Consider the following 15,735-nt stretch of genomic DNA (forward strand, 5'->3'; position numbering starts at 1 on the left):
TCCTCTTCTTCTACTTCTTCTTCCTCTTCTTCCTCTTCTTCTTCTTCTTCTTCTTCTTCTTCTTCTTCTTCTTCTTCTTCCTCTTCTTCTTCTTCTTCTTCTTCTTCTTCTTCTTCCTCTTCTTCTTCTTCTTCTTCTTCTTCTTCCTCTTCTTCTTCTTCTTCTTCTTCTTCTTCTTCTTCTTCCTCTTCTTCTTCTTCTTCTTCTTCTTCTTCTTCTTCTTCTTCTTCTTCTTCTTCTTCTTCTTCTTCTTCTTCTTCTTCTTCCTCTTCTTCTCCTTCTTCTTCTTCTTCTTCTTCTTTTTCTTCTTCTTCTTCTTCTTTTTTCCTTGCTTGTTTTAGTTTTTGTCTCATCTTTCTGTTGCATCTGATGTACGTGTAAAGGTGCATTCAGGAAAACTGAATTTTTGTTGAAAAAAGGGCAAAATTTTATGGGAAAATCTTGCTGCTGTTGCTGCTGAACGTCTGTCCGCAAGTGGGTATTAATCATTTAACTTTACTACACGGCCATCACCTACCCGGCAATGATTTGGATATTTCACTTCAGAATGCAACGAAAAGACACTTCCGATCGTTGAAATACATATCCTATTGAAATGAACTAATCGAAACAGCATTTCGGCTGAAGACTAATTTCTTGCAGAAAAGCGTAAAATGACATTTCGGCCATCTGACCCTGGTTGTTCAAAGAGGTGATAACTTTATCCAGTGGATAACTCGCTACCCAGCCGATAAAATGTATGAGTTGAAGTACATTTTATCCGATGGATAGCGATTTGTCCACTGGGTAACGTTACCCGCTCTTTGAACAATCGGACTCTGAGATCTAGCGAGCAGGTATGATGTCAAAGAAAAAGAGAGACCCTTTAAACATGTCTGGAGAGGAATTCATTCTAGTTTTTCTACAGTTTTTTCTTTTCCTCTCTCTTCCTTTCGGAAAAAGAGACAATTTTGGATTTATGCAGGTGTCCAGATCACAGTACATTAATTCAAACCCTACTGCACTTTACCTCAACAAACAGGTCTCTACGACAAAAAAGTGAATCCAAAACCAATCAAACTTAGAATATGTCGATTTTTAGCTGCTCACCTCTAACACAGTGCAGCCAAGATCCACAAAGGACGTACAAAAGTAGAAAATCGAGCGTGGTGAAAAAAGCGCCTGAGATGCTTGAGATGAGATGAGCTTTCCGATGAAGTGACACAATGTACTCAAAGAGTGAGGAAATTATAATCCATGATGTCAACCTTCGTTAGCCTACATTGACATCTCTAATAGTGATCAATCAGCGTAGGTTTTAAAGTAATTGAGCTACCAACTGCTTGAGTAAAGGTGGGGCGTATGCCATGATAAGGTAGCTCAAAGCGATATGTACATGTGAATTCTTACGTGCAATCGTGGTTGGATTCTTCTGTTCGCACAAAAGTACACCTCAAAATTTTTCAATGTTCGTCGAACGATTGTCTGATTGCGAGTAAAGCAGTAATTATTACTACGGAGATGAGATGCGTCATACAAATAAATTGGCGTAGGTGATAGCATAGAATTGGTATTTAAATAACACTTGGTTTCTTGGAGAAATTAAAACTGACAAATGTGTTTAGCGTGATAGAAGTTGCGTGCAAGCAGATGTATATTTCCGGCCTTGTTCCAAAGCAGGAAAGAGATAAAAGATGTTTCAGGACTGAGTTAAACAGTTACAGTATAAATAGGGGATCAGACGGGTAATAGAAATAAATAAACGCACATCATGTTACTATTTATGGTAGAATCGAAAATATATACAGAATAATCATTCAAATTTGAAACCCGAATATGGCGCAAATTCGTTAGTTGTCTAAAACAGTTTCGCTGGAAACCGCCGACTTTGTGTCCTAATCATTCACATAACACGCAATTATTCGGGGAACATTTTCTCCGAGACAAATTGGTAGCTTAGTGTACCTTGGCAACATCACCATCCATCTTTTTAAATCTAATTGTGAGTAAACAGTGATAGCTTTCTGTTGACGGAGTGGGAGGGCTGAGAAAAAAAAGATTAATAGACCACTTATTGTCCATTGACTTAGTTTGCCTAAATGTGGTCAAATGTGACAAGTTAAATTTCCATAGCAAAAGTCTTATTCGACACCTTGCACGCGATCATGTTTTAAGTTGGACACCAAAGAGAGCAAAAGCGGTCCTTTGTTTTTTATATTATATATCAATGATCTTCCCAAAACAACCAGGGCCCAGTTGCTCGAAGCGTGGTTAGCGCTAACCCGGGCTGAATACAATGACAACCTATAGGTTTCAATACCTCTTAACCAATGGTTAGCGCTAACCATGCTTCGAGCAACTCAGCCCAGACTGGCAGAATGCCTGCTCTTTGCAGATGATACTAGTATCTTTTACTCCAATTCAGACCCTGATCATGTTGTCTCTGTAATGAATAGTGAACTGACTAAGATAAGCTTATGGATGAAATCAAACAAACTTTCTGTTAACATAGAGAAAACCAATCATGTTATATTTAAGCCTAAACAAAAATCTGTCCACATGAGCTCCCAAATTTCATTTGACAGTATACCCCTCAAGCAAGTAACAGAAGTTAAGTTCTTAGGCATTTATATCGCATATCAGTTACATTTGCAAGAAAATCTCTAAGTCCGTTGGTATAATGTACAGATTTCGTTTCTTTTTGTCATCAAACACTAAAAAATCTTTGTATTATACCTTAATTTATCCCTATTTAACTTATTGTACTACAGTTTGGTCTTCTACTTATCTAACAAACTTAAATCGCATTTTCCTTCTTCAAAAACGAGCTGTGCGAGCTATGACAAATTCTAATCACCTTGCACCTTCTGCACCTTTATTTGCACAATTGAATATCCTAGATATTTTTAACTTGAATTCCCTTTATATTACAAAATTTATGTTTTCCTATCACCAACGTTTGCTGCCCTCGCCCTTTTTAAATTTATTTCCGACTAGTGGTCAAATTCACAATTATGATACTAGAACCTCAGCTCATTTTCGACCTCACACCTGCCGAACTAATATCAAGCAATTTACTTGGTCCTCTTTAGAGGGCCAAAAATATGGAATGCTTTGCCATTATCAATTACGTCTTCCCCTAGTCTATTCACCTTCAAAAGAAAGCTTCTTGATTTCCTCAGTTAATTGTATGAAACGTCCGACTCTTTTATGTATTTATAGTCTTACCACCTTAAGTTAAAAAATCTAAATGCAATGTCTGTACTACGGAGTTACAGTCCTAACATATCTCCAAGGAGACCTCTCAGTATGAGCCCGAGTCTTGAGGTCTCCTCGCCACTTCTTACTTCTTCTTTTACTAATATTATTCACTGTAAACGTATGTAAGATCTTAGTCTACTATTCACTGTAACTTTCTATGAATGTATGTCGTGGTGAATAAATAAATAAATAAATAAATAAATAAATTATACCTCCCATCCATTCATTTTTCTTAAAATCAGAAAATAAAAAACCCTGATTTTTAATTTCGGATTTTAAGGAAACTGAAGAAAACTTTTAAGTCAATTTTTTCTCGCCTATCATCAAAACCAAAATTATATTTTTTAATTTTAATTTTCTTTGTTTCGAGCTTAATGAAAATTGAAATTGACAAGACTTTCTCGACATTTATACGGATCGAATATCAAGAATCAAGGAGAGAAGGGAGGGAGGAGCGGAGAGAGGAAGGGAGGAAGGAGGGAAGGAAGGGAACGACGGATGGCGAGACGGATGTATGCAATGCACTCTATTACTTCGCCATCCTTGGGTCTTCAAAAGAGAAGGGTATCTTTTCAGTCCACAACTTGTACTTCGTATCATGTAATAGACCTTCCGATCCATTAATAGAAATATACCCCATAATGTACATTAGTGGCCAGCAGACCTCTTCAAACTCGGCTGTCAGGGATGAGTTGATGCCAAATCTCCAGTCATCGCTTCTTTTGACATCGTTATTGGAAATGACAAATTCGGGTTCGTCATTCTTTATACCGCCAGGCGGTTTGCCCTCAATAATCCACTTTTTAACATCATCGACCATTGGCAGACCAGTAAAATTGTACATACGGCGTACTGCCGTTAACAAATCCCCAGATACGTCTTCGTAACGAACCAGGATGTAGCGGTCTTCAAACCAGTTGTACCACTCTTCTTTTACATAATTCAGATTTTCTTCAACTAGGGAGCATATGATTCGGGTGTTATTCTTTATGATTTCTTTTCCCTTGCTGGTTTGGTTTTTTAAAGTAATCAGGTTTCTCTTTGGCCCTTTTGGCAAAAAGAACCGTCTCCCAATTGCAGACGTTATCACAGCTCGGGGATCTCTAACAAGGTGAATTATCAAGCATTCAAACCGTGTCGGTCCAGTGGTACATACCCTCTGAAGTTCACGTATTCCAATTTCTCTTGGAAGTCTGGTCTGCATGATTTTGATAACTGTAATCTTTCGGGATTTGCAAAGTTCTGCTATTGATTTGGTGGAGATGATTGTTTTTTTGCTTTTCCATGCTAACTTGCCGCTTCTTGATTTTCTTAACCAATTGGGAAATATTAATTTGAGTGTTGTCTTTCTTTTAAAGTTGCACGTGAATATGTCCCGAAGCAAGTTAGAAAAGTCGATCTTGTATGCTTCGTTCGCCTTCTCATCTAAGGATGGCCACTCGCCTAAATCTCGATCACCGTAAGTTACCATTCTTAATTCATTAAGTGGTTCAAAAAGATAAAACACGTCTGGATGAAAGTTAAACATGTTCCCGGTAAAGGACGACCCAGACCACATGTGGGTCAAAATGATCACATTTAACCTTGGCTTGCTGCTTGTTGGTTTCATGTTCATACCGTTCCACGGCCTTGTGACAAGGAGAAGTTGCAGGGTGACGATCAGCAAAGCCGAAAATATGTGCCTGCATTTGCGTCTTCGCATAGTATCTGGAAACATACAAATGACAAACATTGCAAATTATAAAGGAACAAAGAGATGAAAGAGAGGTTGACAGAGAATATCGAGAACTCGGGGACCAAGCTGAAATTTCAGTTTTCATCATATTTTGTCAGGAAAAACTCCTTACTAAACTTTTTGTCGCAGGTTTAAAAGCCTTTTTATTATTTTTTTTTTTTCAATTGAAAGGTCAGCAACGCAAAATATCTTATCATGAAGGGTGTTCTATACAGGTTTGAAATGGGTCGCGTGTGGATCGCGACCTTTGGACTGTTATAAGGTGCTAGTCTTGATCAGCCAATGGTGTCGACTGAGTGTACTGCATAACAAAGAAAAAACGAAAAAGAAAAGTAATCTAGTGATAAAAGTGTAATACACAGCTTCAAATCCCTACACCCCAAACCCTCCTTCTCTCCGTTCTTAAAATGTCTTAGAGGGACTCTTCGTTAGAACCTCATATTCAATTTTGAAATAAAAAATAGATTTCACTTATACGTCTTCAATCAACTTCTCACTTGTGGAATACAAACTGCATTGCGGCCAAATGTTTTAACATATTTTCACAGCCGATGGATGGAACTTTCCACTGATATGTAGAAGAGCCTGTGAGTACGAAGCACTTTTGCAATTTTTTCCATTGAACCTTGGGCCAAATCGCATGTTGCGATATGGGCTCAATGTAGATAAACTTTGTGCCCTCAGATTCATTACCATTATTAAAGCGTATGATTGCAATTCATCATACTATAAACGTGACGGGTCATCGTTTATAACCAGCGAATTAGGGGGTTTTGAAGTAATATGTCAAAAAGGAGGGCGAGTGCTTTATCACGGGTTCCAAATACCGAGAAACAGATGAAATTTTTACGAACTTTATACGAACTTAACACCGTCTTACATGCGTAAAACCGCAGCTGGTTTCTTGGCTATAAACAAACCCTATTACTGATGCCAGGATATAAGCTGATATAAAACAGTGGAGGATGCATTTGACTGTGACCGACACCGAGTTGAAACATTTGGATTGGTTTCTGGGATTTAGTCAAGATACGTCACTTTAAAATAAGGAAAAAAAATCTCTTCTGTCATTTTAGCTTAATATTTGCTTTCACTCCCGCGGACATGCATGAAAACTTGTCGCTTGTCTGCTAGTAGTTTTGCGTTTTCACCTCTTCAGTTCTTCAGTTCTGCCGGAGGCATTCTGCGAATTATTAGCTTATTTTGAAGTTAAGGTTGCTAGTTTGATGTTGAGGAAATTTATCCTGCGAACTTGAAAAAAAGAAAGAGTTCGAAAACAGATAAATAAGAACGTGTTTACAGCTTTTTTGTCCCCTGATGACCATAGAAGTCAACAACTAATAAGCAAATGAACATTAATCTCAAGTCTTACGTGTAATACTTCTTGAAAGCAGTAAGCCAACAGCCGTCACAAGAAACAGTAAGCTTTTCCGCAAAAAGAAGTAATCGAGAAATTCACTTCTGACCAATGTTGAAAAATTTGGCACTTATCTGTGAAAGAAATCTGCTCAATTCGACAGCTTTTAAGTTACCTTGACTACGTAATTTCTGCCAATAAACTGAATTCTTTTTAACCTCTCGCTCGGTAATCCCTAACTTGTTTAATCATTACCTGTTTTACGGACACTCGGAATTAAATTTTTTTATGCTCAACTATGTTCGGCTTATTACGTAAAACCATACACTCGTATAAAAATGACAGTTAAAAAAATTTGGTGGAAGCGCCGAATATTCATCAATCATGCCAGTGAGCGCTTAGAAAACGCTTGAGAGAATGGCCTTAACTCGTCTCCTCAAGGACTTACCACCAATTTGAAATAAGTGGTTGAAACTGACTTCTCGAATAAGATTGTTTAATTTTTTAAGTTTAAATATATATCAGCATTGTGGAGTATATTTTTATATCTGTGGTGTAAGGTTTAATGTTTTTTACTCAGCCAGGAGAATTTCTTGGAGTTGTCCCCAATGCTTTAGCTTACAGCAGTAGTTTAGTAAGTTTAGGGTAATGAAATTTTATTTTCACATTCAAAGTTTAAAATTTCTATAATTTTGTCGAAACCGAACTGGACTTTCTCTTCCATTTTCCACAAAAGGTAGTAGCCTCACGCAAATTTGCGTGTATGCGGGCGGGATTATGACGTGAAGGGTGGCGCAATTTTTTCTAAAAATAGAAATCTTGGTACAAAACATATAGTAGGGACGCGTGGACCCCATGCTTACGGTCTCCATCCCTGATTAGGGCTCCTGGATTCAGCATATTGCCTTGATGTCCCTCCATAACAAAACTGCACGCCCAAGGAAACAGAAGGCTTTGTAGCAAGCATCATTGGGTTCCGGAAGGTCCCCCCCGCCTCCTAGAAAAAAGCTTATGGGGATGTGCCGCTAGATGGGGTCTCATTTTCAAGGCTGGATTGACTGTAATGCGGTTGCATTTTTAATATAGTTAGTAGAATGGGATCACACATTTTCGGTATTTGAGGCGTACGAAAATTCTGGCAAATAGGGGCCCCCGAAATGTACCATAATGTTTGTAGGTGAGAGGTAAAGTGTTCTACGTTAAGTTAAACAAATGTGTCAATTCCTTTTAGGATGACCTAGTTCAAAGGGTTTGTAAGGTAGATGCATAAACAGAAAATGACTAAGTTGGGATCGCGAAATTTACATTTACCCAAAAGTTGGGGTTTATAATTGGTCACATATAATGGACTGTAATGCTGATAATGCGGTGGGGGTTCTGAGAGGCCAGCCGCACAGACCCAGCAAAAGTCGATTCAAGTATCCCCCGGGGGGAGGGTTACCACCAAGATACAGTCAACTATCTCGTAAGCGACCACCCTTGAGGCACGTCAAAGTGGTCGCTTGCGGGAGGTGGTCGCTTACGCGAAAGATCCACAAGATAAGCCTAACCCTGGATTGATTAATTAATTACATAAAAAATATTACCTTATTAGCTAAAATTAGGCAAACAGAAACTAATTGATTGGATTTTTTCACATCTATTCATTCCAATTCTGATGAAACTTTGTATAACATTTTGGAACAGATCTAATTATAACCATCTTCCTGTCTGTAAACTGTTGTTATCTGTCAGCAATGCGGGGTATCATCATTAAAAATTGAACTTTTGTCACTTCTGAGTAATGATGTACTAACGATCATACGTGATTATGTTGTGTGGTAGCTTACCGCAAACAGAAAACAAAAGAATATGTGTAATTTCTGGCCTAAAAAGTGGTGTTCGCGGTCCCTTAAGAAATTTGAGTGGTGGTCGCTTACGAGAGAGCTCTTGAAACAGTATTTAACGGAGAAACAAAACGGTTGTTTACGAAGTGGTCGTTTACGGGAGGTGGTCGCTTACGAGAAGTGGTCGCTATGAGAGAGTTGACTGTATCACAGGGGTTCGAACATGTTTGTAACTTAATGCAAATTTTTAGGATTTCTCAGAAAACGTACAGAGAAATCATATCACTGCTGGTTTACACGTACAATTTAACCTATCTTGACCGGGATTGGGGCGGATTCTGCCCTCGGCGAATTTCAACCTGAATAACTTTTTTAATACTTGAGCAAACGGCCTAAAACTTTAGGAATTTTTAGGAAATTTATCTGGAAACAAGTTGTTCATCTGAATTGAGGAGATGCACAAGGTTTCTACTACTGAATAGCTCGGCAAAAAAAATGGGAAAAACCCAATAAAAAGGTGTGTTTCCAGTCTTTAGAAAGCAAGTTTAACACACACGATCTGGCTTGTTAAACGTTTTGTGTTTGTAAATATCGAAACATAATAAATTTACCATTTTGTTTTTTGCGTGTGTGTGTGTGGTATCCATTTTATGTTTTTGCGTGATAAATAGAAAAGACAATTTTTCTTCGCGTTCTCCTAAACATCATTACGTACATTCAGTACTTCCTAAATTGAAAAGAGAAAATCATGCAATGCGACTGAAAGCGGTTCGTCCCCTCCGCCGTGAATTGGCCGCAAAGGCACGGAACCATAATTCGTGTCTCCATCGGAGCACTTGCCTTTCCTTTTTTTTCAGAAACAGTTGCGCTAATACACACAAATAGCGAATGCTTTGCCTTGCAATTCCTCGATAGCTTCACAAAAACAAATTTCCATCGGGTGAGGAGCTAATTACGAGTCATCCCATGAGGAAAACAGCAATTGAAAATACAGATCACACAACGAAGCTAATTACAATCAACAATTACATGTGGAATAATCATTGTTTGGCAACAGCTTCTGACGCAAGACCAAAATTAAGACAGGAAGCTGTTAGGCTGAGGAAGTTTGCTGGAAATATTTTCGTTTTATTTGTGCAACTCAATAAAATGTTGCGTCTTCCATCTCACGGCCGCTGGAACAAAGTTACTAAAACGTTAGAAAACTATGTATAATTTGAAACTTCAAAACGATTTTTATGTTCAAGAAATCGATTTCATCTAGCGTTGTTGTCGATATTTACAGTTGAGATGGTTACCATGAAATGGAGTGAGATGCAGAATGAACTATAGCCATCCTAGTTCCTCTGGTGTGGATTCCGCAGCTTAACTCTAGATCTTCGGTCATGAATTCATTACCAAAAATTTCTATTAATCCGGGGCACCCAACGAGAATATTAAAGCAGGAAAAGATAAAACGTTGCTTCCTACATTCCCACATTTGTCTATATGAGCTTTTAAAAGGCAAATTTGTGTAAGCTAACGCTAATCTGTTCGGATTCCTTAAAATTTAAATTTAGAATATTTTAGGCAACGGTTCATTATTCCCCAACTTTACAAGCTGTTGTTTGCTTTCCGAAAATGCCAGCTGGCCTTTTCTCGCTCTTTTAACGACCTATTTCCCCTCCAACAACAAAGACTGATACTTTTTCAGCGTTATGAATGTCTGAGATGACCGTTTGTTACAAAAAACGCTAGTTTTTCTTTGCACAATTTAAATAATCCGAATATCCGAGCCGACTAATGTCTTTCCAAACATGGCCCAACCTGATTGCCCTACGTAGCTTAGCAGCTAGAGAAAGAGAAAGCCAAATTGAAAAGAAAGAAAAGTATGTCATCGGTCTTTAGCACACAAGTTAAATGATTTTGTGTTTATAGAATATCAAAACAGGATAAATTTACCACTGATCATATACATAGAAAACAATTTAGTCATGTGTTTGCACAATAAATTAAATAGGAGAGACGGACAACGTTTTTCGCGTTTTCCTGAACCTTTGCTTGTGTACCAACAATTATTAACTGGTTTATACCTCCTTAGTTGAAAAGGGGAGCTCATTTAAGCACTGGCTATTACTACAAGAAATATTTCAAACACTTGCTGAAAAACTACAATTCAGTGATAAGGTATTTAATTAATCTTTCCGTTTGTAGTTTCTAACTCCTCATCTATTTTCCCCCTTTTAATTTCGTCCCAGATAAAGTTCATAAAAATGTGTCGCATTTAAAACTTGGACACACACGAGAATCGTCGAAGCACTTAGTCAAACTCTACTCAACTCGGCTTCACTAACGAACGAATCAATAGTTCGGATCGGTTTTAAGTTAAGCTAGAATTGCATGTAAATTACTGTTGTTTCTACTATTCTATCACACTTTTCTAACGTACCTTTAATGCATTGGAGCCAAGTTCCCCAAACGACGCACACTAGCAGCAAATCTAGAAAGGTGAGAGAACAGCTCGCCATTCTTCTCATTGAGGATGTTGTGAGACAGCCACCCTTTGCTAGCTTTGTGTTTTTGTTACCGATCAATTGAATTCAAATCTTACAGCAATTGAGCTCCCAGCTGCATGGGAAACGTTCTAAAAGCGACAGTTTTAATTGCTAGGGCTATCAAAGTGTGCGGTACTGTTTACCTTTGAATTCTTAATGGTGGTAATTCCTTTATTTATAGAGATATTTCTTTCCAATATCCTTTTAAAATAATCTTTCTCGTTTGTAAAACGGTGCTGAAGATCAGATCAGGGACTCGACATACATGTACCATGTAGAATCTGTAATGAAGAAGAAGAAGAAGAAGAAGAGGAAGAAGAAGAAGAAGAAGAAGAAGAAGAAGAAGAAGAAGAAGAAGAAGAAGAAGAAGAAGAAGAAGAAGAAGAAGAAGAAGAACCTTTATTGATTTATAACGCTCAGGGTAGCCCCTTCAGATGCAAAAAGCGGCGCGAGAACACGAGAACAAAACTGATAAGGCTGCAAATTTGGACCGAATTAAAACTGAAGCTAGTGAAAGTTTGATGCAAATGTTTCTTACCTGATGATGCGTTCGATATAATTTATGAATGAATATGAATATATGAAAAAATATATTTGAATTGCGGGTGAAAGAATAAATGGAAGCAAGATCCTCACTGGGAGCTCGTCATAATGTGACTTCGTAATATCCCGCGAAGATAATCTCGTGCCCAGAAAATCACACTCTTCGGGAGAAAACAATTGTAGCAACAAAATTTTGCTCACGAATTTTCCAAGATGGATTTCAAGATCAATTTGTCGCTATAAATGTCGGTAATATTTCACCATCATTATTCAGAAAAAAAAAATCAATGATTTCAAATTTCTGGGAAAGAAGAAAGCCGCAGCTAATTTTTGTTGACAATGCATGGTGGCCAAAGTGCGTGCGCTGTAGTATACGTTAGTTGTACGCATCAGCTTGCCAAGCAAATATTTTCACAAAACTTAAAAAAAAAACTATAAAAATGTGTATGTTTGTACGAACTTGTCGCAGTTTAATGAAACGTTAAGTTTTTATACTTAAAAATCGATACAAAAAGGATAGAAGTGTCAAGGTAAAATTTTTTGTAAGTCATGCGTCCACGCGCGTGCAAAGCGTGCAAAAGTGAAATTGCATCGGACCATTTTCATTGACCAGTCAGACTGGATAACGTGATCGAATTACCAGATGTTTTCCCCGAAGACAAACAAAGTTCTTTTATTCATCCTTCACGGATATATTACGAACTCACAATATGACCAGCTCACAGTTGGCTTGATAGCTTAGTTGGTAGACCACATCGCAGATCGGTCATGGGTTCGAATCACGTTCAATTTTAAAGCTTTCTTTCCGGAACTGCTAAAGTTGCATAAATAACCGCGAGGATCTTTTTTGTATTTAATCATTTATGATCCAGAACTCGGCGACTTCACAGACAACTCGATCGTAGCTATGATCAGCCGACAGTCAACGAATAATTATTAGAGGCACAAGTATGACGCAAGTCCACAAATTAATAATAATAACAATCTTTTAATAGGATGCTCCATCACAAAAGTGGTTTACATAGAGGTCCTATTACTCAGATGTATGTTATATGATGCAATTAAAATAAAAAAATAAGCTTAAATCAATATATATGATACAATTAAAAATATAAAAATTTAAGCTAAAATCGAGATATAAAAATAATTACAACATACACACTGCAAGGATTAAAAACAAATACTTAAATATAAAAAGCAGAAAAAAGACACTTCTTAAAAATTGGAAAACCTGCTGAGTTTCTTACAGTTCTCTCTAACTCATTAAAGTCTTTGAAACAGTGGTACCGCGAACGATGTTTTCCCCAATTATATTTGATTTTGGGGAGCTTGATAGTATCGTTATTGCGCGTATTGTAGGAGTGCATATCACTCTTTCTTACAATGTCCAAAGAATGATGAAGTTGTCCATTAATACACTTGTATGCATATATGCATCGATGACATTTCCTACGTTCTTCAAAATTCAGCCATCTCAAGCCTGTTAATGCATCAGTGGATGAGGAGTGAGGTGATCTATCTAATATCAACTTAGCTGCTTTGTTTTGCAGAATTTGCAATTCCTTCATAAGTGAGACATTGTCCTTGTCACCCCAGACTAAATCAGCATAATCAAAAATAGGTAGCACTAAGCTATTATAAAAAAGTAACCGGGCATTATAAGGTAAATAATACTTAATCCTACGTAAAAGACCAAGGTTCTTATTAACCTTACATGAAATATACTCAATATGGTCGGACCATGTAAAAGTTGAAGACAACATAACTCCCAAAAATTTAAAACTAGTTACAGAATTTATATCAGTGTCAAAAATAGATAACGTGGGAAATACCAACAAGTTTCCTATTACTGCCTATAATCATGGATTTCGTCTTAGTAAGATTTAAAGTTAACTTATTTCCATGTAACCACTGGGCAACTTGCAAGAGATCATCATTCAGTGCCTTTTTTAACAGGTGTGGCTCCTTAGCGAAGTAGTACAGGACCGTGTCATCAGCATACAAAGTCACCTCGCAATTCTTTATAACCAACGGAAGGTCATTAATGTAAACCAAGAAGAGAAGCGGTCCTAGAATGCTCCCCTGTGGCACCCCAAAGGTCATCGGGAGAGGGTCAGACACAGCATCGCTACAGGCAGTCCGCTGTTTACGATGATTCAGATAAGACTTGAACCACTATAGAGTGCTGGGCGAGACACCGATAGCCAACAATTTAGATAGCAAGATAGTATGGTCAACGGTATCGAATGCCTTGGTCAGATCTAAGAACACTGCACCGCACAGTTCTCCACTCTCCATATGCAATAGGACCTCATCTGCAAAACTGGTGAGAGCCGATGTTGTAGACAGTTTGGGATGGAAGCCAAATTGTTTGTTTGAAATGAGGTTATTTGAATTCAGAAAGTCATAGAATTGGGAATGGACGACTTTTTCCAGAATTTTACTCATTGTTGGCAGAATAGAAATTGGGCGATAATTTGACGCATCTGTCCTATCTCCAGTTTTGAAAAGTGCAGCCACTTTCGAGCATTTCCATATTTCAGGAAAATTGCCAGTGCGAATAGAGAGATTCGGTAATTTGGTGATCGAGGGACAAATAGCACGCGCGCCACACTTTAAAAGTCTCGCACTGATGTTGTCCAAGCGAATAGCTTTATTTGTCTTTAGAGAAAGCAGATGCTTGAGTATTGTTTTCTCATCAACTTCGTCAAGCGAGAAAGACTGTAATTTCGTGGCCGATCATAGCAGCAGCTGATATTTTATTTGCAAGACTTCTGCCAATGGATGAGAAATAACAGTTGAGCACGGATGCAATAGAGGCTGGAGTGGTGTGTTCAACACCATCAACTACGATACATTGTGGGCTCGAGGATTTAGTCTTGCGCGAAGACACCTCATTTACCGCCTTCCAGATCTTCCCTGAATCCCCTTTTGCCTCTAAAATCAAGTCACAATAATACTTGGATTTTGCTGCCTTGACTTTACGATTGACCCTATTTCTTAGCTTCCTAAAGCGAGCCCAGTGAAAAGCAGAATTGGTTTTCACAGCTTTACGATGGTGAAAATCACGATCCTTCATCACCTCGCTGATTTTATCATTCAACCACGGGAGCGGAACACCTCGTATTCTTCGCCTTTTCACAGGCGCATGCAGGTCAGCTATTTCAGAGAACAACTGATTCCAAATAAACACAGCGTCGTCGATGTCTTCCTCGTTTTCAATGATGTGCCATGGGACGTTATTCAAGTCCGCTAGGAAGGTGTTCGCATCAAAGTTTTTATAAGAGCGGTATTCAATTGTCTTCGGTGGTGCCTTAATTACACCTGCTTTTAAAACACAATAGACGAGGCAGTGATCACTCAGCGAAACAGGAGTCAGTGATGCGGTGATCATTGTTCACTAAAATCACGTCAAGCAAAAAATTATAATTCCTAATTATAATTCATCGATATCAGACAAATTATGATAAATTTGTCTTTCCATCGCATTATATATTGTCTTTTAGTTATTGTATGTGTCTCTTAATACTGACGTGTCTGACCTAATATGTTTCTGAAAAGCTAACATGAGTAGGCATACCCTTTACATAAATATTAGCGCGACTAGGCCCGAAAAAACCCACCCTGATTAAAAACGCGTACAAATTCACAGGAAAGTACAGTTGAAATAACTTTTTCTCATGAGAAATTTTGGAATTTAAGGAGTTAAGGAAATATTATATCTGAATTTGGCTGGAAAATGCATGCGAAGAATGGTTTAAATGCATATGAATATATGAAACATATATTTGAAGTGCGGTTGAAAGATTAAATACAAGAAAGACCCCCCCCCCCCCCCCCTGTTATTTACACAACTTAAGGAGGCTCGCAGCAGTTTTTCTGCATTAAGGATGAAAGTTTTGAAATTACAATCTCGCATAGAAGATAAACTTCGATCTCCTTCACACTACATCATCATTTCAACATATAATCAAAGTTAATTTTCTCATCTAACATTTGTTACCATAACAACGGTAGCGCATAGCCTCTCATTTTAAAGATTGTCGATTATCTAGAAATCTAGGGTGCGTTCGATTGACACTATTCCGGAATAAGAATAATAGGAATAAACCCGAACAACCGTTCGATTGACACGCTATTCCAATTCCAGAATACATGGAATGTATTCCAAACATTCTGCTCCAGAGAGCAGAATACTTGGAATAATCCGGAATAATGACGTCATGCTTCGCGGATTTTTTCAAATCAACAAACAAAATGGCTTCCGCTGCGTGCGAGCAAGACAAAATTTTACTCAAAAAAGGATACTCCTGGAGTCGGGAAGAGACCCTTCTCCTCGTTTCCTTGTACGAAGAAAAGAAAGAGATGTTCCAAAATGTTAACTACAAGAAGAAACAAGTCTGGGAAGTGATTGCAGCGATAATGCTGCGGGCCAGTAGGAAGCTCTGGACAGTTTCCAAGTTCTACAACAAGCTGTTCAAATGAATGCGAAAATGGCTG

General features: G+C 38.0%; 1 protein-coding gene across 1 annotated transcript; it reads right to left on the reverse strand.

Annotated features, from left to right (window-relative positions):
- Positions 1-3,769: 3,769 nt before the first annotated feature.
- LOC146477978 (carbohydrate sulfotransferase 5-like) lies at positions 3,770-4,942 on the reverse strand. The gene has a single exon (XM_085112526.1). It carries the CDS (start codon positions 4,940-4,942, stop codon positions 3,770-3,772), a length of 1,173 nt encoding a protein of 390 aa, XP_084968652.1.
- Between the last annotated feature and the right edge of the window lie 10,793 nt (positions 4,943-15,735).

The sequence above is a fragment of the Pavona decussata genome, unplaced genomic scaffold (genome assembly GCF_977016875.1).
Source record: "Pavona decussata unplaced genomic scaffold, jaPavDecu1.1 SCAFFOLD_67, whole genome shotgun sequence".
NCBI lineage: Eukaryota > Metazoa > Cnidaria > Anthozoa > Scleractinia > Agariciidae > Pavona > Pavona decussata.

Excerpts from the sequence above, each read along its gene's own strand:
- LOC146477978 (XM_085112526.1), bottom strand. The coding sequence starts at position 4,942 with ATGCGAAGACGCAAATGCAGGCACATATTTTCGGCTTTGCTGATCGTC.